Genomic DNA, 27,376 nt, shown 5'->3' with positions numbered 1-27,376 from the left:
TTTGAGACCAATTCTGGACCTGAGGATCTTGAATTGGTTCCTCAAGCAGGAAAAGTTCAAGATGCTGACCCTAGCACAGGTTCTTTTGGCGTTGAACAAGGAAGACTGGATGGTGTCTGTCGACTTGCAGGATGCTTACTTTCATATCCCGATACTCAAGTCACACAGGAAGTATCTCCGGTTTGTGGTGGGATCGCAGCACTATCAGTTTGCGGTCCTTCCGTTTGGTCTTACTTCAGCACCTCGAGTCTTCACGAAGGTGATGTCGGTGGTTGCGGCAGAACTCAGAAGGAAGGGGATAGCAGTATTCCCTTACTTGGACGACTGGTTGATCAAAGCCAAGTCCCCGGAGCTTGTGTCGCATCATCTGCAGTCAACAACCCAGTTGTTGTTCGACCTGGGTTTTTCGGTGAACGAGCCCAAATCTCACCTAGAGCCCTCTCAGCGCCTCCTGTTCATAGGGGCAGTACTGGATACAACATTGGGTCGGGCCTTTCCTCCGCCTCAGCGGATTCAAGATATTCAGGATTTGGTTCCAATGTTTCGAAATGGAGCGGTAGTTCCAGTCCTCAAGGTCCTTCGTCTGCTCGGTCTGTTTGCCTCCTGCATTCTGTTGGTCACGCATGCTCGCTGGCACATGAGGGCTCTTCAGTGGTGCCTCCGAAGGCAGTGGTCTCAACACAAAGGGGATCTAGAGAGTACTGTCAAGATCTCCAGAGATGCTGCTGTGGATTTGAAGTGGTGGATTGCAAGCAACAATCTTTCACAAGGAAAGCCGTTCCAGCAGTCGCCACCAGTGGCCACAGTCATAACGGATGCTTCCACTCTAGGGTGGGGAGCTCATCTGGGGGATCTGGAGATCAAAGGCCTTTGGTCTCCAGAGGAACAGATGTTTCACATCAATCTGTTAGAGTTACGGGCTGTACGTCTGGCTCTCAAGGCCTTCCTCCCTTCCCTTCGTGGTCAGTCGGTACAGGTCCTAACGGACAATACTACCACGATGTGGTACATAAACAAGCAGGGAGGAGTGGGGTCGTACCTTCTCTGCAGAGAAGCTCTTCGGCTATCGTCCTGGGCAAAGGACCATCAGATTTGCTTGATAGCAAACCATCTGGCCGGAGTCTTGAACGTGCGTGCGGACAGTCTCAATCGCCAATTCTCGGCAGACCACGAGTGGCGTCTCCATCCAGATCAAGTCCGTTTAATCTTCCAGAGGTGGGGGTTTCCTCGGGTAGATCTGTTTGCCACTCGAGAGAACGCGCATTGTCCGTTATTCTGCAGCCTCCAGTATCCGATGCAGGGAGCGTTGGGGGACGCGTTTCAAATAACCTGGTGCGGCCAGTTGCTTTACGCGTTTCCTCCCATACCCTTGATTCCTCGAGTATTGAGGAAGATTCGCCAGGACCGGGCTCTAGTCATCCTAATAGCTCCGGATTGGCCAAGGAGGGTATGGTACTCCGACCTTTTCCAACTCTCAATGTGCCCTCCGCTCCGTCTCCCTTTCAGGGCAGACCTCCTCTCGCAGTCGCAGGGGCAGGTTTTACACCCCAACCTCCAGAGTCTGCACCTACATGCCTGGAGATTGAACGGGGCAACCTGAGTTCCTTCTCTCTCCCGCCTGAGGTAGTGGATGTTATATTAGCGGCCAGGCGACACTCCACTAAATCTATCTACGCTAATAGATGGTCTAAATTTGTTGCGTGGTGTGGAGAGAGGCAGATTGATCCTTTGCATGCTCATCTATCGGACGTTTTGTCTTTTGCTCTGTCTCTAGCGCAGAAAGGTTGTGCAGTGGCTACCATTAAGGGTTATTTATCGGCCTTGTCAGCCTTCATATGTCTTCCAGACCAACCATCTTTATTTAAATCCCCTATTGTTATCAGATTCTTGAAAGGTCTTCTAAATAAATATCCTCCAAAGCCATTCGTTATGCCGCAATGGGATTTGTCCTTGGTCCTGACTTTCCTTATGGGGTCCCCTTTTGAACCTATGCATTCTTGACCCTTAAGGTATTTGGTTTTAAAAACAGTCTTCCTGATAGCTATAACATCAGCAAGGAGAGTGAGTGAGTTGCAGGCCTTATCAGTAAAGCCCCCTTATACAACTTTTTATGGGGATAAGGTGGTGTTGAGGACCAAGGCTGCTTTCCTCCCGAAGGTTGTTTCACCTTTCCATTTGGCTCAGGCAATTACTTTGTCCACGTTCTATCCTCCGCCTCATCCTTCCAAAGAGGAAGAAAGACTGCACCGTCTGGACCCAAAGAGGGCGTTGAGCTTCTTTATTGATAGAACAACGGATTTCAGGCTGGAGGATCAGCTGTTTATTGGATACGTGGGCAAGAGGAGAGGAAAGGCAGTCCACAAGAGAACACTATCCAGGTGGGTTGTTCTTTGCATTAAAATCTGTTACTCTTTGGCAAAGAAGGATCCTCCTGAGGGCATTAGAGCTCATTCCACCAGAGCTAAGTCGGCCACTTCGGCCTTGGCCAGAGGTGTTCCTGTGGTCGACATCTGCAAGGCCGCAACTTGGTCGTCCCTTCACACTTTTGCAAAACATTACTGTTTGGATTCTGAGGTTAGAAGGGACGGCCATTTTGCACGGTCAGTGCTGCAGGATTTCTTGGTTTGACCATGTAGGCACCCACCGCCGGGCGTGGTACTGCTTTGGGACTCTATTCATTAGGTGAGGAATCCACAGGTAGTTGTATCCATCAGAAGAACGAGTTACTTACCTTCGGTAACGACTTTTCTGGTGGATACATTAGCTACCTGTGGATTCCTCACGGTCCCACCCGCCTCCCCGTTGCCTTTCTGGTCTTACCAAGTAATCCTTGAGTGCGCTCCTCTTGGTCTTCGAGGGTGCAATAGATGTTGTATATAATATATTTATATATGTATATATCTTTGTGTATATACTTGATGTGTATATATATATATTTTAAAAAGAGAGAGTTATATATATATATATATATATAAAAAATTTACAGTTATTCATGCAATGTTGTGTATTTTTACAATGTTATGGGATGTTGCCTTGCTCTTTCATTGCATTGCCTGGTTGTTCTCATGCACGTAAAAAATGATTGGTACTGACGTCGGCACGTCGTCGAGGACCTCTTATTGCCTGTATGACGTCAGACGGTGTCGCGTGGGCTAAAGTGACGTCCTCGTCGACGTGCAGAGACTAGTAAGAAGATTTCCGTCGAATGCTGGTGCCATGGGAGTATTCATTAGGTGAGGAATCCACAGGTAGCTAATGTATCCACCAGAAAAGTCATTACCGAAGGTAAGTAACTCGTTCTTCTTGGATTGCCCTATACAACCATGTTACCAATCTATGGTCATGTCCATAGTATGTAATGTCTGTAGCAGAGCATTAGTGGGGGGCACAGCAAGAGACTCATCCTAGTTTTGTCTAAAGTATCCTCTAGTACTTCCATATAAAAGGAATTGTTCTTGTGGCAAAGTGTACTGGTCATATAGCATGTCGAAGTCCATCAGTTCTCCTTCATTGTATAGGTCTCCAAGGGTGTGGAGGCCAACCCCTCCCAAGCCTCTGATTTTCAGAGAGCGGGTGGACCCACTCAAGTAAGGAATCCACATATAGGAATTGCTGGAGCAAATGGCAGTGTTGCCCATGTATGTGAAGCTCTTGCTCAGGGTCTTGGCATTAGTCAGCAACAGTGGAGTCAACCCCTCCCACCCCCTTTCTCAGAAAACAGTAGCATGCTCAAAACTCCTGCTTGAGTCTGGGTGGTTGTGTATCTGGTTTCCTCTGTCTGGTGGAAATCTTAACTTGGCCAGACTTGTTTGTCATCTTCCTGTTCCCCATATAAGGGTTGTTTGGAGTCACTCTATTTGGCTAAAATATTTCTGTGAATCAGTAGGGGGAGATTTGCAAAGTAATAAAGCAATCGGGGATCCATCATCATTTTGTAGATTGCTATATGGCTCAAACAGATAACAGTATGTTAGTCCAAAAGACCACCTGAGAGTGCAGAGAACCTGCAGCTCTACCCAGGCTGCTATCCAACAGGTCTGTATGAGCGTGCTAGATACTAATTCCTGTATACCGGGATGTGGTGGCTACCCATTGTATGTTATGGTTCCAGGTTTGACCTCTCTGCGCGAACATTATGCACCAACGGGAAAACCCTGTACTTTGCTGGGTTGACTTTGAGCACCGAAATGTGACCAAAGTCAGTAAGTCCCTGTGGTATTGGGGTAAAGTCAGCCCCCACATCTTTGACGTACACCAACATGACCTTATAGAGCTAAACTGCATGCATGGTGTTGACCGGTGATGAGCCCCGGCTGCATGGCTAGGGGTTCAATGCCAAGCACGAATGGCAGGGTTAATAGGGGCACTCCTGCCTCATTCCCCTAGATATTGTATATGCTGCTGAAATATTGCCCTTCTACCGGTATCAGAGCCTGACCCGTTGAAACAGCTGGTGTGGTATCCCAAAACTGTTCATGGCTTGGAACGGGTGTTACCATCAAGGGTATTGAGTGCCTGTTTGAGGTCAAGGGATTGGCATGCTAAATGTGGCCACTCTTCAGGGGCCCCCTCCATAATTTGGCAAAATCTCCTATCATTCAAGAATGTGTTACTTCCAGGGAGGAAGCCATTCTAATCCCCGTGGATTAGCAAAGGTAGTATTGCACGTGGTCTCATTGCCAGTATCTTGCTCAGAATTTTATCATCTATATTTAGGATGGAAATGGGACAGTAGGTTGCCAGCTCTGTCGGAGGGTGCCTAGGCTTCAGTATTGAGGTTACTATTGGCTCATTAGTCGAAACTGGAAGGGTGCCCACGTTTAGTGCTGCCTCATACATGTGTTGTAGTTATAGAATCAGTAAAGTAGCAAAGGTTGAGTAGAATTCCGCTCACAGGTCATCAGATCCTGTCACTTTCCCTATCAGTAACTGTTGGAGGGCCTCCCTGATCTCTTGCTCAGAGAGCAGTCCCTGGGCAAGACCGGGAACTGCAGTCTCGCCAGAACGGTCTCGATGGCCTCGTCATCAATAGGGTCCGGGGTCAATATAGGGTAAAATGCTGCTGGAATGCCCCATTAACTTCTGATTTCATATTGATTTTAGCGGCCTTTCCTCATCCCGATAGATAGTATGGGGAAGGGAGTCTGCTGGTATCTGATTAGCCACACTAATAAGTGTCCTGCTCTATCCCCCTCCGCATGTGTGTGTTCAATATGTAAGTTGTAGCCTAAGCAGTAAATTCGTTCCAACAGAGCAGCCTGCTTATTCAACGCTTCTTGTAATTGTGGCAGTGCTGCTGGGTTACTTACAACTGTCCTCTGAAGAGTTATAACGGAAGCCTCTAAGGTTTTCAGTTATTCTAGCCGTACACCTCAGCCTCCTGTGGTAGACTGCAGACTGGTCCCACTGATAACCACAGTGAATGCCTCTTTCTCCACTAAGGTGGACAAAGCTGTGCCCTTGTTTGTGCCAAAGTAGTCAGTTGCTGTGTTGAGTAGCATGTCTCTAATTAGTGGATTTTTGAGGCACAATGGTTGTCTAGCGCTGTAAGCATACTCCTCAACATACATGTGCCTCATACCTCAGCTAGGATCAAATAAACTTTCTGGAGAAAGAGGTACAAGCCCTCCTAGAGAAAGGAGCAATCAAACCTGTCCCTGTACAGTACCAAACGAAGGAGGTTTACTCCCTATACTTTTTTATCCCCAAGAAAGATGGGTTCCTCAGACCAATCCTTGATCTCAGACCCTTCTACCAATACATCCTTTTGGAACACTTCCACATGGTAACCCGTCATATCTCTGTTGCAATAAGGTGATTTTCTAGCAGCAGTGAATCTAAAGTATGCACATTTCCACATTCCGATCCACCCAACCCACCAACCCTACCTGCACTTTGCGGTAAATGGACTTCATTACCAATACAAGGTCTTGATTTCTGCATAACCACTGCCCCAGGTGTTTCCACCAAATGTCTAGTGGTGGTTGCAACTCATCTAAAACGAGGGAACATTCACGTATTCCCCTACTTGGAAGATTGACTGATCAAGAGCTGAAGCGATATCCAGTGTCTTGCTGATACACAAAATGCTGGATCTACACGCCTTAGGCATTGCCATCCACGTTCCTAACTTGCATCTGGTCCATTTACAAGTACAACCTTTTCTAGGATTAATCCTAAATTTGGCAACAGGCAAAGCTGACCCCAGCCAATAAGAAGTCATGGCTTGCCAACAGATTGATCTAGTGTTGGTAAAGTCCAGTGTTCATCGTGCCCTGCCATGGTAGAACAGCAGGGCCGGCCTTTCAAAGACCCTTTACCACAGGTCAGCATCATCACAGACACATTGCAAGCAGGATTATGCGCCCACCTCAATTTTTCAGCAGTACAAGCATTGTTGAGCTCACAACAGCAAGTTACCACATCAACTACTTCAGACTTTAGCCATCAAACCCGTCCTCCCTCAAATGCAGGGCAAGGCCACAGCTTCCCCTCTAGGTCCCCACACCCAGTTTGTGGGCAGTGCACTATGGATGAACTGGTCAGGAATTTGGATGCATATGCTTTTCTACCTTTTCTGTTTCTTCCACTAGTGATGCACTAGATGTGACAAACATCACAGGTACTCATCCTTATAACCGTCGTCTGGGCCAGACAGTTGTGGTACTCCACTCTACTCGAAATGTCCATCAGCCACTGGCGTAACAATAGCCCCTGTAGCCCCTGTGGTGCAGGGGAGGGGGCTTCCGAGCTCCAAGGGGTCCTCTTAGCACAGTACACTGTGCATGGTCTGCAGGCCTCTGGCCTGAGAGATCCTGACTGGATGGGGAGAGCCCCCCTCCATGTACTTTACAGGGGGACCCCCTCACGTTTTTTCATGCCACTGCAACCAGCACCTATGAGATGCTCCCCAACAGGCTAGACCTTCTCACCAGAAAACAGGGTCAGACCAGACACCCAAGACCTCAAACAGCTCAGTGCAGCGATTTGGCACATGAGATCCTAGAGTTTAGGTACCTGTGCCTTGCTCAGGAGTGCATTGAAATCCCAAAAGGGATATGCAGGCCAACTACTTGACCTTGCTATGCAGCAAAATAAGAGGTTTGCCCACTACTGTATCCCAAAGCACATAGAACTATTAAAACCAGTGGTCCAGTACATTAAATGCTACCTCCTTTATCTACAGCACTCTGTTAGCATAGACTTCCATTAGAGTCCATTTAGCAGCATAGCAGTTCTGTACACCAATTCTCAAGGCTTTCATACAGGGCTTCACAAGATTCAGTCCCCCAAATCTTCACGTAGTCTTCACCAAACTCACGAGTTCCCCTTTTGAGCCAATGCATCCCTGCCTCCTTCAGTTCCTGTCTTGGAAGGTTTCATTCTTAGTTGGTATAACCTTACCCAGATGTATTAGTGAACTACAGTCACTCAAATACAAGACCCCTATATCCAGGTCTGCAACAACAGGGTAGTACTACAAACGATCCAAAGTTTCCACCCAAGGTGATTTCCCCCATTCTTCTCAACCAGACCAAAGGACTCTGTTTTCTTTCCACTGCTACAGAGAGAGCCCTCAAGACTGGATGTCCAGAGGGCTTTCATGTACCAAACCCTTTTGTAAGGCAGACTAGCTGTTGTAGATTTTAGTAAACCCCAGCAACGTCAGCCTATTTCAAAAGCTGGGACTGCCAGATGGATAGTCAAGTGTATCTAGACCCTGCTACATTAAAGCCAAGAGAGTTCTTTCTGCACCACCTAGGGCACTCACTATACAAAAAAGGCCTCCTCATTGTCTTTCCTTGGAAACATCCCTCCAGCTGATATCTATAAGGCAGCTCCTTAGTCAACCCCACACCCTTTATTAAACACTCCTGTTTGGATGTTCTTGCTAAACAGCAAGTTTTTGTCGGCCTGATGGTCCTAAGGACCCTTTTTCACACATCTACTTCATCCACACACTACCCACTTTCGCCTACTAGGTTAAAAAAATCTAACATGGAGTCAGTGCCCATGCACAATTGCCTACATAAAGAGGAGCCCCCAAATGCTTTGTGACTCAAAATACGTATTTAAATGAAAAGTTGCAAACGTCCGAGCCCAATGCTGCAAGGCCGAATTATGCAGAACATATGGATCTACTCACTACCTTCTACAAACAGATGCTTACATGGTAAATAGCATTTTCCCTTTTTTCTGTTAGACAGATTGTTACACATTCTGACAATGAAAGCACCTGTAAAGTCTAGCGGATGTAGCGTTGTTTGTCAGCTCTTGTCCCTGTCTTCTGTGGAAAATGTACATTGCAATATACTTTTAATGCAGTGTGTTCTCTGAAAAAGTAAGGAAAAGGAGTTTTGTGTGGTAAAAATGGGTGTTCTTTAAAGGATATTTATTTTCTGTTGTCTTTTCAGCACACCTTCATCAAGAATGCTAAGCCAGTTTCAATTTTGAGGGATCTGATTACTGAAGCCATGGAAATCAAGGCAAAAAGACACGAAGAACAGCAGCGTGAATTAGAAGAGGAAGATGAAAATTCGGTATGTTTTTTTCTTCCAATGGAAAATGCATGTTTCTTAATATATCAGTGTCTCCAGGAATGTCAGTTAATGACAAGAAAGCCGTTAAGGGTTACACAGCCCTATTGCTTCATTGGATAGCTAGACATTTCGTCTGCAAATATTTTCAAGGGCCCTTTTTTTCTGCAGTACACTGGATGATTTTAACTTAACTATTTAGAGCCCAAATAACTATATGCTTGCAGAGTCAGAATGAGGATTATGCAGACCTGGTGCCTTTTAGATCTTAACTTGCGCTATAGATGGCTGTATACCCGGAAAAGTAAAGCCTTGCATTCAGTGACTTGGCTGTGCAGGGAGCTTTAGCTCATTAACAGTGGCAAGTGTATGGATACATAAGGTAATGAAGGCTATGAACAAATGTTGAAACAATCGGATCAACACCTGACAAGTAGAGAAAGATGCTGGACACAGCAGGCAAGAGAGTGTTGATGGGGACAGCTAGCCACTGGCGTATTGCCAATTCTGTTGGCCTACAGGCACAAAATGGTGGAGCTCATTAGGACCAGATGCAGGAGATGCTTGAACACCTGCCACCTGAATTACAAAGGGCAGAGGGACTGGTCAAGCAAGAGAGCAAGACCATCTTGAAAGCACCTATACGTATGCCCTTGAAGCAGTTGACACAGCAGGGCGACAGGTCAACACAAGTATCCTTGCTTCAACATCCCGCATGGCTACATATCTCAGGATTTAAATCCGAGGTGCAACAAGACCTACTAAATCTCCACTTTGATGGAGAACATTTTTTGGGGCCACAAGTCAACCAGAATGTTGAAAGAAACTTAAAAAAAGGATACTGACATGGCTAAGGCCAGTTGGGCCCTCCAAACCACTAGTCAAAGGGGGGTCCTTTTGAATGCAGTAGAATTGTGCAGGTGGTAAAACCACCTCCCCAGATGTGAGCTCTTAAGAGAATCAACAGCACCCCTATCAGCCTTAGTGCTCCAGAGGCTACACAAGGGGGCAGAATAGAAAGAGCAAACAACACTGTGAGAGACGAAGGGGGTTCCTGCAAGGGAGACTTCATCACTATAAAACATTGACTTCCTACAACTCCAACTCAACCACAAAATACCTGTAGAGAAGAGAATCAGATATTTGCAGTTAGAATGGCAAGACATAAGCATTCCAGCCATAGTTCATCACTGTTACTGTTATTCACTCCCCCCTTCATCATAACCCCCACAACACCATGGGAAAGGGGTTTACTCTCTATACTTTAGTATCCCCAAAAAGGATGGGCCCTTCGGAACAGTTCTCGATTTCAGACCTCTCAACAGACATATAGTGTCAGAATACTTCCACATGGCAACCCTGAAAGATGTCATACCTCTGCTGCAGCAAGCAGACTTCATGGCGGCACTGGACCTGAAAGATGCTTATTTCCACATCCCCATCCACCCATCTTATCAACACTAACTGTGCTTCATAGTAAGTGGCCAAGAATATCAATTCAAAGTCTTACCTTTCAGTGTAACTGCTGCTCCAAGTGCCTTTACGAAATGCCATGATGTTGCTGCAGCACGTTTAAGATAATAAGCATTCATGTTTTCCCTTATTTGGAAGATTTGCTGGTTACAGACTCTAGTGAATGGCAATGTCTCATCAATACTTTCAAAGAGCCCTTTCTTTCCATTCCATCCTCTGCATGTCTACTCTCTCTAAGCGCAAACCTGTTCTGTCACATGCATGTTTGCCTTAATCTCTATTACTGTCTTTATGCAGACAGCCCATAACTCTCTTACAAGATCACAACCTCTTCTCCTTCCTCTCAAAGCCATACCCCGGCAACCTAATAATACCTACTCCAATCTAACTCTTCTATTAATCCCATCAAAACTTGTGCATGAGCTCACATGCCTCCCTCACTAATAATCACACCTTAACCCATAATTATTTAGTTGATCATAAGGAACCTGGAATGACTGCGTGGAATGGATTGTTGGGTACACAAGACTTATCCCAGTAACTAACACTACTAAGTAACACTGGACTAAACACTAACCTTGGATTCTGGAGCAGCGTGCTGCCTCTCATAAAGTGCTTCAGCACCTCGTAAGATCTATATAACTACAATTATAATTACAATACTTAAGACAGAAGCTTAGTCCATTTGTAAGTGCCGACTCTTTACTGATAGAAAAGAGAGGTACTAGTTAATAAATTAATTCCTTCTTATCACTTAATGTGGTCAAGTAAAGAAGATAGAATATAAGCCCTGGTCATTGTAACAAAACTCTACATCCAGACTCCACACAACAGTACTGGCACAACATGTAAAACCTGAAAGTCTATTGGATTAAATCGCAAAATAATTATAGTGCTACATTTTTCATTATTCTCATACATTTACACTTTTTTGGAGATTCACAAACATCTTGAATACAAATTTAAATCTACACAAATTGTAAATTTTTGTCTAGACCTATGTAGAGCATAACTGAAACACACATGCAAATGTGGCAGGTATTACAGGAATCTTCCTACTATGTTTGCTGAAAATCTCCGGCATTGTTTAGATTAAAGTTCTGTTCACACAAATGGTAGGGAAGACCTTCAAAAATATTTGTGAGCACACAATTTTTTTTTTACTTTTATTTTATCGGCATTTCAGCTGAAGCTTAAGCAGGTATAACACAATACCTTATTCTCTTCATGGCATACATCTTAGCATTTCTACAAGTGGCATAATTAAGTGAAAATACAAGTAATCATGCCTTATAGGGCCATTGTCTTGTGTCCCCATCAGTACGTATTAATGCCATCTAAGGACCACCAATCAACTTCGTTGGCTGTAATAATTATAAAGAGAACCAACCAAAAATGAAGCCAACAATATAACAAATCTAAGAACTAATAATCTGCCCGTGGTCCTCGTACTTATGCAATCAGGCTGTGTGACGATAGTAGGTGTGTAAATCATCTTTTATGTAATTTCTTGAAGTCAGTGCATGAGGATAGTTCCCCGATGGATTTGGTGTGCAGGGGTAGTAACAATTTCTTCTTGTGCCATTTCCCTGGAAGTTCTGAAGTCGTCTCAAGGGCGCCCTTCCTATACCTCTCTCCTATAAACTTGCTATAATGCTTCCTGTATCGCTTTCCAGGTCTGTGTCTACTCCCGCAGCAATGTTTTCCCACCCATCAATGACCTCTGTCCACAGTGGGGACCAAGGGCCTACGCCTCATATTGTGAACACACAGTTATGACAAAAGAGTGATGGCTTAGTGCAGTAGTTCCCAACCTGTGGTCCGGGGACCCCTGGGGATCTGCAAAGCTTCCTCAGAGTGTTGGCGACTGTTTCGAAAATTAAATAATATTAACACATTAGGTCCCTAGCTTTCAGTAATGTCTCAGTGGGGGGGGGGGGCCCGGACTCCACTAATTCAGTGGGGGTCCCTGGGTTCCAATAATGATAAAGTGGGGGTCGACAGAAGTCAAAAGGTTGGAAACCACTGGCTTAGTGGGTATCCACCAACTTTCCCTGGGCCACCACCATACTCCTCTCTTGTGAACACCCCTATCCTGTTTTTGTATGTAAACTCTAATCTGCAGGAAATATATGCATTTTCCCCCAGTAGTAAGTTCTATCTGTGGTGCTAAATGTATGCATATTCTGATTTTAGCAGATATGGTCAGACATTTGCCTTTTCTGTTAACACTTTTTGCTCCCCTAAGGGTCACTTACCTGCACAACAGATTTTGTAAATGAGGCCCAATAGTATATATTGGAAGGACTTGATAAATGTGGCACAGAGGATGATGGCAATTATATTAGATCATCATGAATTTTATAACTTTTCCAATATCTTTTAGGAATTAATCTAACCAAGTCACTGTACCTTTAAAGTTACAATTATGTAGGACAAGTTACCGCCTACTGTCAAAGAATATGCACCATAACATATTTAATAGGGCAGACATTTTCAAGGCTGAAAATTATGATTCATTTTATAAATATTGAATTCCCCTAACTCTTTAGTCATGACCAAATTCAGAGTTTATTGTCTTGTTTGGTGTATCAGGTACATATCATGTTAAGACCGGAAAGACCAGCTTTTGTGGATGCTGTTGTTCAGGAAGGATGTGAAAATTCATAAGAGAATTGAGGTCAACAGATTACATGAAAAATGTGTATGGTTGTAAATCTCAAATGGCTTTATTTCATACCCCCATGGCAGTCAAAGGATCACCTGATTAAAATGATACATCTATTTGGAAAGTACACGCTAGGCGTCCGTACTGGAAGACGCCGCTTTTCTCGATACTCATCTGCCGTTCCAGCGAACTGGTGATTCTGAACATAGATTGGATATCAGTCACGCTGGAAGTTCATATTGGATTGATATTAGTTGATGAATACTTGCCTTTAAATTGTGGTAGACTTATAAGCCCTGAAGAAGTCGTAAGGGATTTAAACATTTCCCAAGACGAAACACGTGTTGGCTGGATGTACAATCTACCTTTGATGTTCTGAACTTGTCAATAAACCTGTGGATTCATCTGTGGACTTTTGAAACTTGTTCTATGAGACATGGACCTTTATGATATTGTTTATTTATCTTAGTAATCTATACGTGGTTCTATAAGAGGGGACCCCTCACTGTGTATTGTATCTATTTGGAAAGTATCACAAGACTCTAATCAATTTATGAATAAAGTTTAACATTTAGAGTTAAGACCTTTTGATTGTAGTCCCTTCTCATACCTAGTCTGAAGGTTTTCCAACTCAAATCACATATATCTCTATTTAACCTAATGTCCTGCTTTCAGTTTTATCTGGTTCGGGCCTGAGAATCATGTCTTCTGCTGGACAAACGTAATTCTTGTTCTGGTTCTTGGGTAGGTTGCCTCACTATTATTATGTAGACATTGCCGTACAAGCTCTGAAAAAAATCTTAATTGGTGTTTTGTCACTTAAGTATCTCGGATCTGCTGTATTTAGACCCTTCTTGCTGCTTTTTTTTATTTTTGAAAATCTTTTTATATTTGTAGTTATGACATGTATGCCTGATTGCTCCTGCTGACTTGTGACTAGCAGAAGACCAACATAAAGAAGGTTAATTCTCTTGTACTCGCTGTACAAAATGACTACATGACTATTGATAAAGAATATTTAGAGGTCATATTATGGAAACCAAGTATCAAAGAGCTACTTTGTGTGATGAATACAAATTGGAAAGACTTCCTTTAGAAGCTTGTTCATGGAAGTTTATCACCCTAGAAATGCAATGATTACTTAATAATAGATCCTCATTAAGTTATTTCTATTCTATATAATAAGAGATCTAACGGTATGAAGCTGTAATGTCCAAAAAACAGGTAACCTTACAGCTTTTTAAATGTAATTATAGGATCACAGCCACGCTTTAACCAGAAGGCGAAAGTATCTGATATTTCACCTAGCGGCCATGTTTTAACAACCCAGGCTGCTCATAAATGATCTTATGCGCAGACAGTATAAAAGAGGGAAGGCATCTGGAGACAATGATAGAGAAAAGTAGGTCCCTAAGTAATGAGAACGGTTTGTAAGTAATTGGAGCATTGTCACTTTGTCACCCTTCCGTATCACTTTCCTTGGATTATGAGGTTATTCCAAGCAGTCATGTTTAACAACCTGTAGCATCAGTGCAGGAATTGTGCACCAACCAGGGAAGGAGGGTTTCACACATTGCTAAGGAAAATTAGCACTGTTCAAAGTATTACTAACATAAGTGATATCATAAAAGGTCTGCCTCTGATAAATCGGTCTGCCCACAAGAGCGTCTGCTTGCAGGCATGTGGGGTTGCCCAATAGCTGACAAGCACTCAAGAAAACAGAAAGGCCAAATCAAAAAGTGCCGAAATGGGAAATAAATCCTCTAATAAAAAAATGCCAACCTTCAGAAGTAGCGATGAAGCAAACAAGTCGGAAACTGCGAAGCATAGAAATCATGCAATTGAAAAAGACCTTGTTGCAAAAAATACAAAACATTTTGGCCTGATTTTACTGCAGTGCGTCATACTTGAAAAAGAAAACCACCAAACAGGCCAACAATTTGGGGGATTGAGGGCCAGATGGTTCCATGTTCTACACCATCTTCCTAATGAGGGAGACAACTATCTACTCATATCACAAGGCGCATGAATCCCCAGGGTAAGCTACGCATCAAACCTTCATCATACACTTGTTACAATTCTGCTTCTTGAGTAGGCCACTTACCTTTGACCAAATGCATTACCACATGAAAATTTGGAAGATGTCAATCAACAATAATTAGTGAATACTGAGACCAAGCAATAGAGCAAGGCCTGAAATCACTCCATCAAACATATACCAGCCCGTTGTAAATACTATAATAACCAAAGGTGACAAATCTTGGCTTCCTTATGAAACACAAACCCCAGCATCAGAGTGATGGATAAAAAAGACCACTAGCCAAAAGTAGAATCCAGATTTTCTATTGGTGCAGCGGAGCTCCATAGAATCACATGCTAGTAGATACTCAACCGAGTTCTCAACCCAGGCAACGGTTCTAGTCACTGTAAGACAAATGCCCAATTAGAGCAGTATTGGGGAAAGATCCCTAGCTAGAACTGCTAACAGTGACCAAAGTGGGGATGAAAACAACGCACTATCAAAAAAATATTACTCTGGAAAGACTCTAAAGCCCCCACAACCCCCAACCCCGAAAAGACAATATACCACTCTATTTTCAGAATGAGGGTAAAGAGAAAAAAAACGGATAGTTTTCTGCTTCTGCTGCAAGGTTATCAAGCAACCATCCACAGTTCAAAAGCTCTTAATTGCCAAAAAACTTTAAAACAATCAGCTGACAGAAAAAAAAGTTGCAGGATACTAAATCAAATAACAGAGGAAGCTAGGGTTAGGATACCATGAAAAGCAGGAGACTTCAGTGTGCATAGAATACACTGTTTCATAAGATTCTCTATCAAATTACTCATTATCATAAACTGCAGGGGACAACAAATTGATGTGGCCTAGTAGGAGCACGCCTCTTTTATCTGAATGTCCTTTTTCACAGCATCAACGTTTTATTAGAGATTATAGATATAAACGTATTAAATAGAATATAGGTACATCAAATAATGTTAATCCGTGTAAAAAAAAAACTACAAACACCATATTTGCACTGGGAGCTTGAACATTCTCTATATAAACTGTTATAATTATTGCAGTGTTTCACATACATTTTAGGCTACCCTTCTGTTCTTCAAAAAAATCCTGTCACGGAACGTAAAAAATACTGCATCAGTTCATTAACTTGAAGAGAAAAACAGGTAACCCAGCCACAACTTGACATGACAGACACTCCAAGGCGCGGCTGAGCAAGCAGCACATCTGTTCCAGTTCACTCGTCTCTGACTCCACGCCATGCTCGGCTCCACTAGCTCTGGGTTGCAAGTCCAGCAACAAGGCCTATTGTGTCTTCTACCGCGTGACCGACAGCGAAGAGCCTGATTGGACCCTGCACTGTTAGCGTGACGCTCACGTGCATCTATGAGCTGGAGTTAGCACTCCAACCCCATACAGACTACGCATGTGCGGAGGACTGATCGTAGATCGCCGGCCCATCGATCGCACGTGCACAGTTGGTGCATGGCCTCTGGGAGTGTGTGGCAGAAGCAGGTCTGCCCTGCAGCGTTCTGTTGAAGTCATGACTAAAAAGAGGTGGAGTGGTGCTCAAACGCCATATGTGCGAGCCGCCCCTGGACTTTGCTACAGAGGCTTATAAGGAGTCCGAATGTAGTATTCGTGCTGCTATCACTGATGGCCATTCTTGCCCAACTAGTTATTGGAAAGGCCGCAGCGTTACAGTCATGGCCCAAGCCTCCCTTATGGAAGAAGCTGAGAGCACACGCTCCTTGCATTAAAGGCTTGTAAGTGTTCCTTTAGAGTTCGTGTCATCGCCAGGCATTTGCAATTTGAGTTTATTGTACTTGCAAACGTTTTCCGTTAGCAGTGTAACCACTGTTGAACTCAGGGGATCCAGAAAAGTTGCTGCCAGGCCAGCCTCTAAAAAAACCGTGCTTTATTCTTCCCGTTTCTGTAGCAAGCAGAGAAAACAACATGCTGATTGTGGAATGCATACAGTTTGTGATTGTTGATTGATGTACAAAGAGAAACAAACTGGCTGATTTTTGTAAGCTGCCTCGAGTCTCATTAACCAATACTAACAAAAACATATTTCGCCTATTTAATTAAACAAGCATGACTTGGACGTTATATTTTTATCCATATCATTTTATATGCTGTTTAAATGTGGTTTTCTGTTGGTGCGTGTGCTGTCATCGAGGACGTGTGAGCAAAATGTGTTTGCAGGAATGGAGCCGATGGAAAGGCAGATGTGCGGAGCTGCCACTGATGGTCTTTTTCATGGGGAGGGATTTTTGTGAACATGGATTGATTAGGAAATGTGTACTGAGGCCAAATCATATGTTTTTCTAATTGTGTGTTGGATATGAGAATGTCTTCACAGCACAAACAGTGCAGTCGGTGCTTTCTGGTGTTTGCCTTTCCCTGCTTGTCTACCTTGTTGATTCAGGCACAGAACCAGTGGGAATCACGGAGCACTTCTAGTTGCACCATTGCAGTGGATGTCATTAAGATTATAACATCTGTCAAGTTGTAATAGTATTTGGATTTACCCCTTTTCCTTAGTGTTGTTCTACTATCTGCCTCATCATTTGTAAAAGATGACGGAGAGACAGATACAGTAAATGGCTGGTTGCCTTAATTTAACAATCTTGTCGGTGGTGTATAAATTTACGTACCAGTGTATTGGTATTCCGAAAAGACACAGTTTAATGAGAAAGGAAACCTTTCTTCATTGACCAGCTGACTTAGCATCTGGCTACAGACTATTGCTGCTGTCCTTTGGCAAGCTAACGAGTTCCATACTACCGACCAGGGCATATCGCTGATATGTACTTTGTTTAATTCACACCATTATGTTGCAGGTAAAACTGATACAGTTTATCTTTACAGTTTGGGAAACATGTAGTTATGGTGCCACTATGTGCTGCTGAAAATATTACTTGCAAGCTATACACTTTGGTATTGCAAATTAAAAAGGTAACGCTCTTTCTGGTGGGTACTCTATCTAGCAGCAGATTCCTCACATTAGGATATTTTTCTGCCCTACTGGATCTTGAGAATTGTGTAGCAGTGCTTCAGTGCACAGACAGATAGTGCTGTGTGGCTGTGCACTGACTCCATATCTCCTCAGAAGTGACAGGACTGAGACACTTATAAGCACCACCCCTGACCACTGATGTCAGTTTTTTAAATTTTTGTTTTTTTATGTTCTCTCGTGCAAAGAGCATGAACAATTCTTAAGAAACAGTGTGCTGACCAGTGACTTGGCATCTATTTAGATGTTAGAAGAGGTCACTCCACAGAAGAACGGAGAGGGGGAAGGACAATGAGGGCTATGAATTTAGATAGCATATCTACCAGAAAGCGTGTTAGTGAAAGTAAGTAACTTGTTATTTTGATGAATACTTGCAACCTCGGATTTCTCACCTTAGAATACATACCAAGCAGTCCCTCCCCAGACAGGAGGGTCTGTTTAGCGGGCTTTGACCAAAAAGTATTGCAGAAACAAGTGAACAAAGTGTCTTTCCCTCAGACTTAGCTTTTGGGAAAGTAGTGCTTCTTTAATCTATGCACCAATTCCCACGTCATAGCCTTGTAAATATCAACAACAGGCACACCTGGCGCCAACACAGTGGTATCAGCTTGGCCCTGATAGAATGGGCTCTCAGACTTTCCAGGGCCTGCTTCTTGGTCAGTGCAGAGCAGATATTAATTCAAAGGACAGTGCATTCATCTCAATACAGCCTTCCCTTTTAATGTTCTAGAGAATTCCACAAAAGTTTCATTGTCCCTTTAATGGTCCTTGGTACGATCAATGTAAAAACCTAGTCCTTTAGGGGTTCAATTGTTGAAGTCTCTCCTCTTCTGAGGGGTGAGGGGGACCAAAGAACGCCAGTAGAGTGAATGAATGTCTGATGTGAAAGGGAGTCATAAGCTTTGGTAAGAAGATGATCTGAGACCTCAGCACCAATTTGTCTGGAAAGAAGCAGGTGTGAGCTGACTTATGTGCAATGAAGAAGGCAGTCTTCAGGTTCAGGATAGGCAGTGAGCAACTATGCATTGGCTTGAAAGACATACATATGAGGAAAGTCAAGACCAAGTTAAGGTCCCACTGTATCATCACAAGCGGTCTGAGCTGGAACATGTATGTCAAACCTTTAATGCACCTAATTACAACAGGTGGTTTAAACGAGGATGGTTGGTCCAGCAAACTTAGTAAGGCTGACAGAGCAGACAACCTTTTACAAGACCCACTAGATAGCCTTTCTCGGCTAAAAACAAAATAAACAAAAATACTTGTGACAGCTTCACCTGTAAGGGAGAGAGGAGGGGATGTTAGTGTCCTGAACAAAGTGCACCAGGTTATGAACATGTCCCAACACCAAGCAAAGAAGCATTTCGTAGAGGGATGTTGAGCAGTGAGGATGACACACAACTTCTGACAGTATATTTAAGCAGTCGGTGGCTGCTGTTTAATCTCCACGCAAAGAAGTGTAAGTTGCTGAGATTCAGCAGGAGGAACCTGCCCTGCTGCTTAGAAAACAGGATCTCCGTAAGTGGTAACCTTCACGGTGGACACATGCTCGTGTGCAAGAGTTCCAGTGGAACCAAAATGGCCTCTGAACTCCACCTTCTCAAGACGACCCTCCCCTCAAACCCCCAATCCTATAGGTTTGGGTCCGTCACAACTGTCTGCTTTGAGTGGGGAAGGGATAATTGCCTGCTGCAGGACGAATTGTGATTAGTGTGATTGGAGAGGCCAAAAAGAGTCAGTTTCTCTGACGAGGATCGAGCCTGAAATGTCAGGATCCTAGACTACGTATCCCTGACTCATTGTAGTGGAGGAAAAGCCTGGAATTCTACTGTGTTCATCACTGCCCTAGTAAATAAATAGTCTATGTGATGGAATTAGAAGGGACTTGGGCTCATTTATGGTAAACCCCAATGATGTTACAAGTTTCACCACTATCCAGAGGTGGTCCACGATTGACTGGTTCAGGCCTGCTTTCAGTAGTCTGTCATCAAGATATCAGACTACAGGAACTCCCAACCTCTGAAGATGGGTAGTGACAGTTACGTCACTTTTACAAACACCCTAAGGGTGCTGGTGAGGCCAAAGGGGAAGGGTGAAAACTGAAAATGGTCCTGATTCACCTTGAATTAAAGATATTGGCTGTGGGGCTGCAGAATCAATATATTAAAATACACATCCTGCAAGTCCAAGGATACCATCCAGCCTATGGGTTCAGAGCAGAGAGGATCTGAGCATTTTTAATGTGTCCTTCCTCAGAAAGGTGTTCAGGAATTTGAGGTCCAAGATTGTCCTGAGGTCCCCGTTCATTTTCAGGATGAAGAGTTAGTGGGAATAACAACCTCTGCTTTTCTCCAAATAAGGTACCGGTTCTATGCCACTGTTTTAGAAAGACATGGACAGATGTTGTTCCGAAATTCATTCTGGTATCGGAGCAATATTGGGTAGGGAGGAAACAAAGGGCATGGCATGGCACTTTTGAACAATCTACAAGCCCCTTTTGTTGTGTGTGATGGATCACCAATTTTGGAGGAAGCCCTCTATCCTACCCTCCATCAGTTGAGAACGAGCCTCTGAGAACTAACTAAAGCCTTATGTTGGCTGTTTTAGGTGACACTATGATGGAGGAGTGCCGCCGCTGGTGGCCTCTGCACTATCTGCCAGTTGGGCTGACGGCTGCATCACTGGCTGGGAAGGCTGTCTGCCTATTCCAAACAGACAAAAGATGATGGGAGGCATGCTTGCAACTAGTCTGCCCACTGATGATTGCCTGGGGTAGCATTCCAACTCAACTTTTTTTGCCCGAAATTTCACCTTGGACTAGACCCAGCCTTAGACCTGCTCCAGTAGAAACAGTTAAACCTGAACTTCGAAGCCCGGTCCTGTCTGAAGCAGAATACAAGCAACCAAAACCGTTTTGCATGCTGTGGATATCTGAAAAATTGTGATAATTTAAAATAAATATAGCAACTTTTTTTAGTGCCGTGTGTGAGCTTATCTCACACAAAGAGACTGGTAATGTATTCCGGAGATTTACCTTTAAAACAGCATACGGGTGGCCCTAGTTTTTTTAACTCTGTAAATAACCATCAGTATTACTTTTGAAGTCCTGAACTGTGATAGGGTAAATAGATTCTTAGTTTGCATTTGACAAGCTGCGGAGCAGTTGTATTGATAGATCTATGAGCCGGTCTGAGTGCCTCCAATTTAATGTATGATTGGTCCGGCAACCTCTGTAGTTTCCTCAAAGCATTAGTAATGTTTTCTCTTTTAGGAACGATGACTCCCGCTCTCAGCGACTTACAGTGGTAGTACCTAACAGGACTGGATTTATCTATTCTAATTTAGAGCAAATGAACGCCCTTCCATTGTGACTTTACGAAAATCAGAAATGACCACATATGTCTCCATATAATTAGGATAAAGTATTCTTTGTTTTACATTATAAGGATATTACAAGCTATCGAAGAGTCCTGTGCTCACAAAGAGCAACGAGGCTGAAGGCCCAGTTAAGGCCTGGGAAATCCAGGATGATTTGCAATATCCTTTTAAAGTACAACAGTGGGTATTTTATTCATTATAAATGTATGATCATGCATCACTTTTACCACAAACGTATTAATTCCATGGGGTCATTCTTTCATATGAAAGAAATCGTATGGATGCTAAATATCATAAAATGTATATTATAAAAGAGGGATCTGTCGAAAAATTAAATACTGCAGAAAATAGTTTAGTAGCTAGTTGAGAAAAACATTGCAGTCAGGTTTACTGTTCGTCAGCTTAGGGCTGCAGCTCACAGTAAGTAGCAACACGCACATTCTTTGCTTTCCTGTAATGAACCATGTGTGAAAAATTAACGTTTCCATAAATCTCTATTTTCTGCAGAGCTCTGTTAATTTTTAAAAAAGAAAGAGTAATTTTTGATTTTCATTGTTTAATTTATACTGTATGACTTTTCTTTCACCTTGGCTACAGGCTCGGACATCAGGAGATACCACATTACAACTCAACTGTTATAAGTTGTTACATTTTAGTAGCTATGTCTTTTTGTTATTACAGTTTACCGGAGGCGTCACAGACCTACTCTGATAGGGAAATTAGAGACAGGTGCTTTTTCTGGAATTGCGGACTTCGGTGTATTGTGCTTTTATATTGTAAGAACCAAAAATATTAACATGTGTATCTGTTGCGATAGCGGAGTCCAGTGCTACTCCTAGGATTTAGATGTGCTCTGCGGGGCCAATAAAAGCCAATGCAGTCTGTATATCTTGAAACGTGTCTTCACTTTGCCCAGTTCAGCTTTCATCTATTCTAGAGAAGGTTAGTTTTATTCTCATTTAGGCTCAGCCAGTTTGCATGAATCCTAGCCTGAATGGCGAGAAATATCGATGTATTCTGAAGAACCATTACCAGCCATCTAAGTCACCACATGCGTGCCATCCGCCTAGTTCTGAAACAGCGGTAAAAGTTGATGGATGGGCTGACGCCGATCTTACGGGCCCAAGTGGAAGTGCTTTCCTCTACGCCTGCTGGGAATTGCCTGCCAATTTATCAATCTGTCCGTGCTTAGTGACACTCTAATGACTTCCCTCACTCTGGGCAGCAGAGTAAGCTGCGTTTAAGGCAACCGAAGAAAGTGAGGAGGAGTTGTCAGCAAGGTTTGGATTTAAAATTGGCAGCAAAACTGCAACCTGAGACAAACGTGTGCAAGGTGGAGGCCTAAAGATGTACGCCAGGGATGTAGCAACCCACACTTAGGATTGCATGAAGGCATGCTGTGTGTATTAAGATATGATGCCAGACTTAACGCTTTTAAAACTAAATAAACATGTTGTTACAATTATCAGCACACATATGTGAATGCATACAAAGTTTATGCTCAGTTTGATTGAATGCAGACATTATCTAGTAAATAGATTTAAATCGGACCTCCTTAGAAAGTCTTTGAGCTTCCCTATGTGGGTAGCTGCTGAAGCTGTGAAGTCCTTTAGTAGGTGTTAATATTAGTAGGTAATTAGTGGGTCATAAAATGAAGTGCTTGGTGGTGAGCCATCTTCAGAACGAGAAGAAGAAAATACGGGTTCCACAGTAAATCTTTGCCATAGTAAGCTACATATCTGCATACTGATTGTTCATTTGATTGCTACAGAGTTTGAGAAATCAAACATTATTTTTTATTTTATTTGATAATATACAGAACTGTACTTGATGGCACTTTAATGTCTGGATGACATACAGTTGTGTTGCGTTATTTTAGAGGCAATGCTAAGTGTGTAATGTTTTCTTGTTATGCAATGACTGCAGTGCAAAATGTGTTCACCGTTTTATCATTTAAAAGCTAGAGATTAAAGGACAGTGTTGAACATTTTAGACAAGAATTTGATCCTATGTTTTATTTACATTTTTAATAAAAAAGACTATTGTTGTGTCATGTTATGAAGCTTTGTAAAGCGCACTATCACCCAGGAGGTTCCTGGTGCTGAGTAGGCGAAAGCCTAGCTAAACCTTCAGCCTAGTGGGACTATTCAAAAAGACAGGTCTTTAGCACCTTGTGGAATTCAGGAAGTGGGGAAGAGGCTCTTATGTGTAGTGGCAAGTCTTTTAATGCTTTAGGAGCTATTTAATACAAGGATCAGCCACAGGATCTTGTTTTCCATATGTGTGGGATGTGTGCGAAGTGTGCAAGTAGGAGTCTGGATGTGCAGTGGTGACTGGAAGGTTTGTGAAAGCAGGTGCTATTGTTCAGGTACGCTGGGCTAGTTTTATGTAGTGCCTTGAAAGTGTTGGTGAAAGGTTTGAATGGGAAGCCAGTAGAGTTCCTTGAGGTGTAGTGGGATGTGAGTGTGGCGTGGGAGGTTGAGAGTGATTCTGGCTGCCAAGTTCTGAATGGTCTTCAGCCTTCGGACAGTTTTTTATTGATCCTGGCATAGAAGGTGTTCCCGTAGTCCACCTTGCTTGTGATGAGGGCATGAGTGACAGTTTTCTGGGTGCTGATTGGGAGCCATTTGAAAATCTTCCTCAGCGTCTTCAGGATATAGAAGTATGAGGCGGTGATGACAGTGATCTGGGCGGTCATGTGGAGTTTGTGTCAAGGAGCATGGTTTTTGGCATGAATGAGGGGGATGGGAGTCAGTCCTGGCTCTGTTGGCTACCAGGTGGAGTCCCACAGTGAAGTGCTCTTCCCGAAGATTACAATTTCTGTCTTGTTGGTGTTCAAATTCAGACAGTTGGTCTTCATCCAGTGGGCAATTTCAATCATGTATGCAGTGAACTTGATCTGGGTACTTGGCTCCTTGTCCCTGAGGGAGAGAATGATCTGTGGGTCGTTGGCATTAGAGAGGATGTTGATGTTATGAGAGCTAATAATGCTGTTTTGAGGACATTTGCATGCCTCGAAGAGGGTTGGGCTTATGGAGGATCCTTGCTGAACTCCACAGATGAGGTTGTGGGCATCCAAGGTTTATGGTGCCAGGCTAAGTCCTTCCAGTCGGGAGGGAGCAAATCTATCAAAGTGCATATCATTGAATTCTGATGTTGTATAGTAGTTGGGTAAGGAGGGGGTGGATGACCATGTCAAACACGCTGGAGAGGTCCAGGAGGATGAGGGTGGTTATGAGGATGTCATCCATGGGCATAATGAGGGAAATTGCAATGCTGTGGTTGGTGTTGAGATGCCAGTGATCGTAGAGGGATTCAGTGAGGCATCAGTTGATGGTTTTCTCTAATACCTGGATCAGGAATGCTAGTAGGGAGATAGGCTGTAGTTGGCAAATGTTGAAGGGTCTGTGTAAGCTTTCAGCAGCAGTGAAAGGACAGTTGCATGTTTCCAAGCATCTCAGAAGGTCATGGAAGAGGTCGAGACTTCCAGAAGGGGTGCGAGCGTGGCGCTGATAGGTTTCAATCCTTCAAAGTAGGTGTTGTGCATCCGGGTGTGATGGGGCCCATGAGTGGATGGACTTCATTGGGGAGGAGGGGTCCTCTGGTGTGCCGATAGTGATTTTGTTGCTGAAGAATTGAGAAAGATTTTTGTAAAGGTCCTGTGAACGGGTGATCGAGTTAGATGAGGCCACTGTTGAGGTGAAATCCTTCACAATGGCAAATAATTCTTTGCTTCTGTTGGTATCGCTGCTGACCACGAGAGCAGCACGCTTGGTGATCCACGTCATTTGGTGGTACCATCTCAAGGTGGATGTGAAAGTGCTCCTGTGTGCATTGTCCTGGCTCAGTCTCCATTTTTGCTCCAGCCGTTTGCAGTGGCATTTAATCAGTCTGAGTTTCTGTGTGTACCAGCTAGCATGAGATCTATAGCTTGTTTAAGGACAAATTACGTACTGACAATTTTAATTTCACCATACTCCGCAGCCTCTTTTTGCCTCCTGGTTGGTTATCGGGCACGATTTCGGTCAGTCAGAGTTGGTGACATTAATTTATGGGATATTCAGAAACATTTACATTTTTTGGGGGGGGGGAGTCACGGGTAAATGTAACTAGCTTAGCTCCTAACAAAAAGCAATTCAAAAAGGTTTCAAAAGCCTATTTCGGCTCATGTCACCTAGTAGGTACTATAGAACCCGCAGGGGCCCTTTTCAACTAAGGTTTCTCCATCCTTACACCCGAGGTGACACATGAGTTTCAGATTCCAAACAAACCACAGTCACTCTCATCCTTCCACGTGTGAAACTGCGCTTTGCTTTCCCCCTGTAAGGAACCTTTTTCTTATCCTAATTCCTGTTTGTTGGGAAATAACCTATTTACAATTCCCTTAGTCCCGCCTGATTTGTACATGTTCTGAATCTCCCTTAAAGTAATGATCACCATCTCTATTTGACCAACTTCCTCCTCGATAATCAACCACGAGGCAAAAAGAGGTTGCCGAGATTCAAAGATCGCTAGCCTTGGTTATAATCATGCACAATTTTTCTTTAGACTTTTTACACCATTAACGCAGCATGGCCTACTAGTGCGCAGTCTCTAGCGCCATCTACTGGACATTTACATGTTTGCATCGATATTGAGACTTTGGAGAACTATCCGATCCGAGTCTGATAACTTCATTCAACACAATTGTATACTTTTATTAAGCGAGAATAAATTTTACTCCGTTTAATAAATCCAACCAATTTATATAGATTGCGGTTGATAGTCTCGGGTCCGAAACAGATGAATAATCCATGTTACTACGCTATCTATCTTGAAGAAAAGATAGTATGCCGCGGCAGCCCACTGTAGAGCTGCAGGATAAATGCGTATGCTAGTGTGCGCGCACACCTACGTTTACTTGCTTGGGTAAATACGGTAACCATATTTCGTATATTGATGAAGAACATGAAATAGGGAAAGTTTAGGATGTTGTAGGCTAAGCATAATTGTGTATTCCTTTTAATGGGCAAATGTGAATTGAAAGACATGACTGCATATTCCCACGTTTTATAAATTCCTGAAATATATAAATGTATTGCGTGTAATGGTTTGATTTATACCAGAATTCAGTGATGTTGCAGTTCACATTAGCTTGCATTAAAATCAGCTGTTAAATATTACATGTAGGTTTTTTATTGTATTTTTTAAACCGGCTGTCTCTTCAGCAGACGTAGAATAAGGATGTCATGCTGAAGGTATGAGTTAATATTTTAATACCTGTACATGCTGATACATGACAAGGCATTCAGCACAGTCCCAAGTGTGCCGGATCCATACCAGATTCTATGGACAACCATTGAATGTATAAATGATTTGTATTTGGAGTGACTGCATGCAAATGCATTTTATGCGGAAATCCTGTGGCAAGGACCCCAGCCCACTAGACCTATATTGCCTATACCTTTGATTCATTAAAAACAGGACCTGATCACTCGATTGTGGTACCCAATGTGAGTGTGTCTGTTTCTAGTGGGTAGTTTAAATGTATACCTTGTTGCTCGATGAATCCATTATAGCCAGCTGGCATCGGCCCCACCTCTCGCCCCTCCTCCCACCTTGGAGCTATGGTGCATTGTGGGGCTCATGTCAGTGTATTTTGTGTGTCCGTGTGTATGCACGGGCAGAGGCAACTAACCCTTTGTGGGTTGCTGTCATCTTCCTTTGCTAGTGACCACATATCACACTATTAGGATTGAACGACTACTGTGAGAACTTGGAGGCATATGGTCACCCATTGTGACTGATCCAGAAGGGTAGCCATCCTGTACCAGTACGGATCATTTATTTCCAAAGAAGCTTACGCTGTCGTTCATTCATTTCACCCTTTGACAAGTTAAGCCAGATAAGACTTGCATTTCCTTTTGAAGTCTGCCTTCATGACTAGTAGTGCTAGATGGTAAGACAACCTCCTATGCACCTTAAAACAGTGCAAAGGGGATGATTCACTGCAGTGCGTAATTTGTAAATAAAAACGTGCCGGTGCCCAAGGCTCTCGTCTTAAACACGTGCCGGCTGCAATTAAATGTGGGAACATGGAATACAGAGGCGGCGTAATCCTGAAGCCTCTTCAATCCATATAAAGCCACTCACTGCCCCTTCAGCTCACTCTAGCAGCTTTCTACTTTCTCCCTATGTGACGCTTTTTCGTTTTTCCCTTCCTCTGTCTTTCCCATATGTGTCTTTTGCTCGCAGCAAATACTTGAGGCAGAATAATAAGCCCCGGCCCTCAAAAATAATTGCCG

At 43.4% G+C, this 27,376-nt stretch overlaps 1 protein-coding gene across 2 annotated transcripts in view; it reads left to right on the top strand.

The window, feature by feature from the left end:
• STK3 (serine/threonine kinase 3) overlaps nucleotides 1-27,376 on the top strand; it is a 731,888-nt gene that overhangs the window by 335,934 nt on the left and 368,578 nt on the right. For both annotated transcript variants that reach the window (XM_069220541.1, XM_069220540.1), the window contains exon 8: nucleotides 8,415-8,540. In XM_069220541.1, the coding sequence (XP_069076642.1) occupies nucleotides 8,415-8,540 (126 nt within the window). The remainder of the gene's footprint in view (nucleotides 1-8,414; nucleotides 8,541-27,376) is intronic.

The sequence above is a fragment of the Pleurodeles waltl genome, chromosome 2_2, assembly GCF_031143425.1.
Source record: "Pleurodeles waltl isolate 20211129_DDA chromosome 2_2, aPleWal1.hap1.20221129, whole genome shotgun sequence".
NCBI lineage: Eukaryota > Metazoa > Chordata > Amphibia > Caudata > Salamandridae > Pleurodeles > Pleurodeles waltl.
Note: the sequence above shows the minus strand (reverse complement) of the source record. Positions and strands in the feature narration are given on the sequence as shown.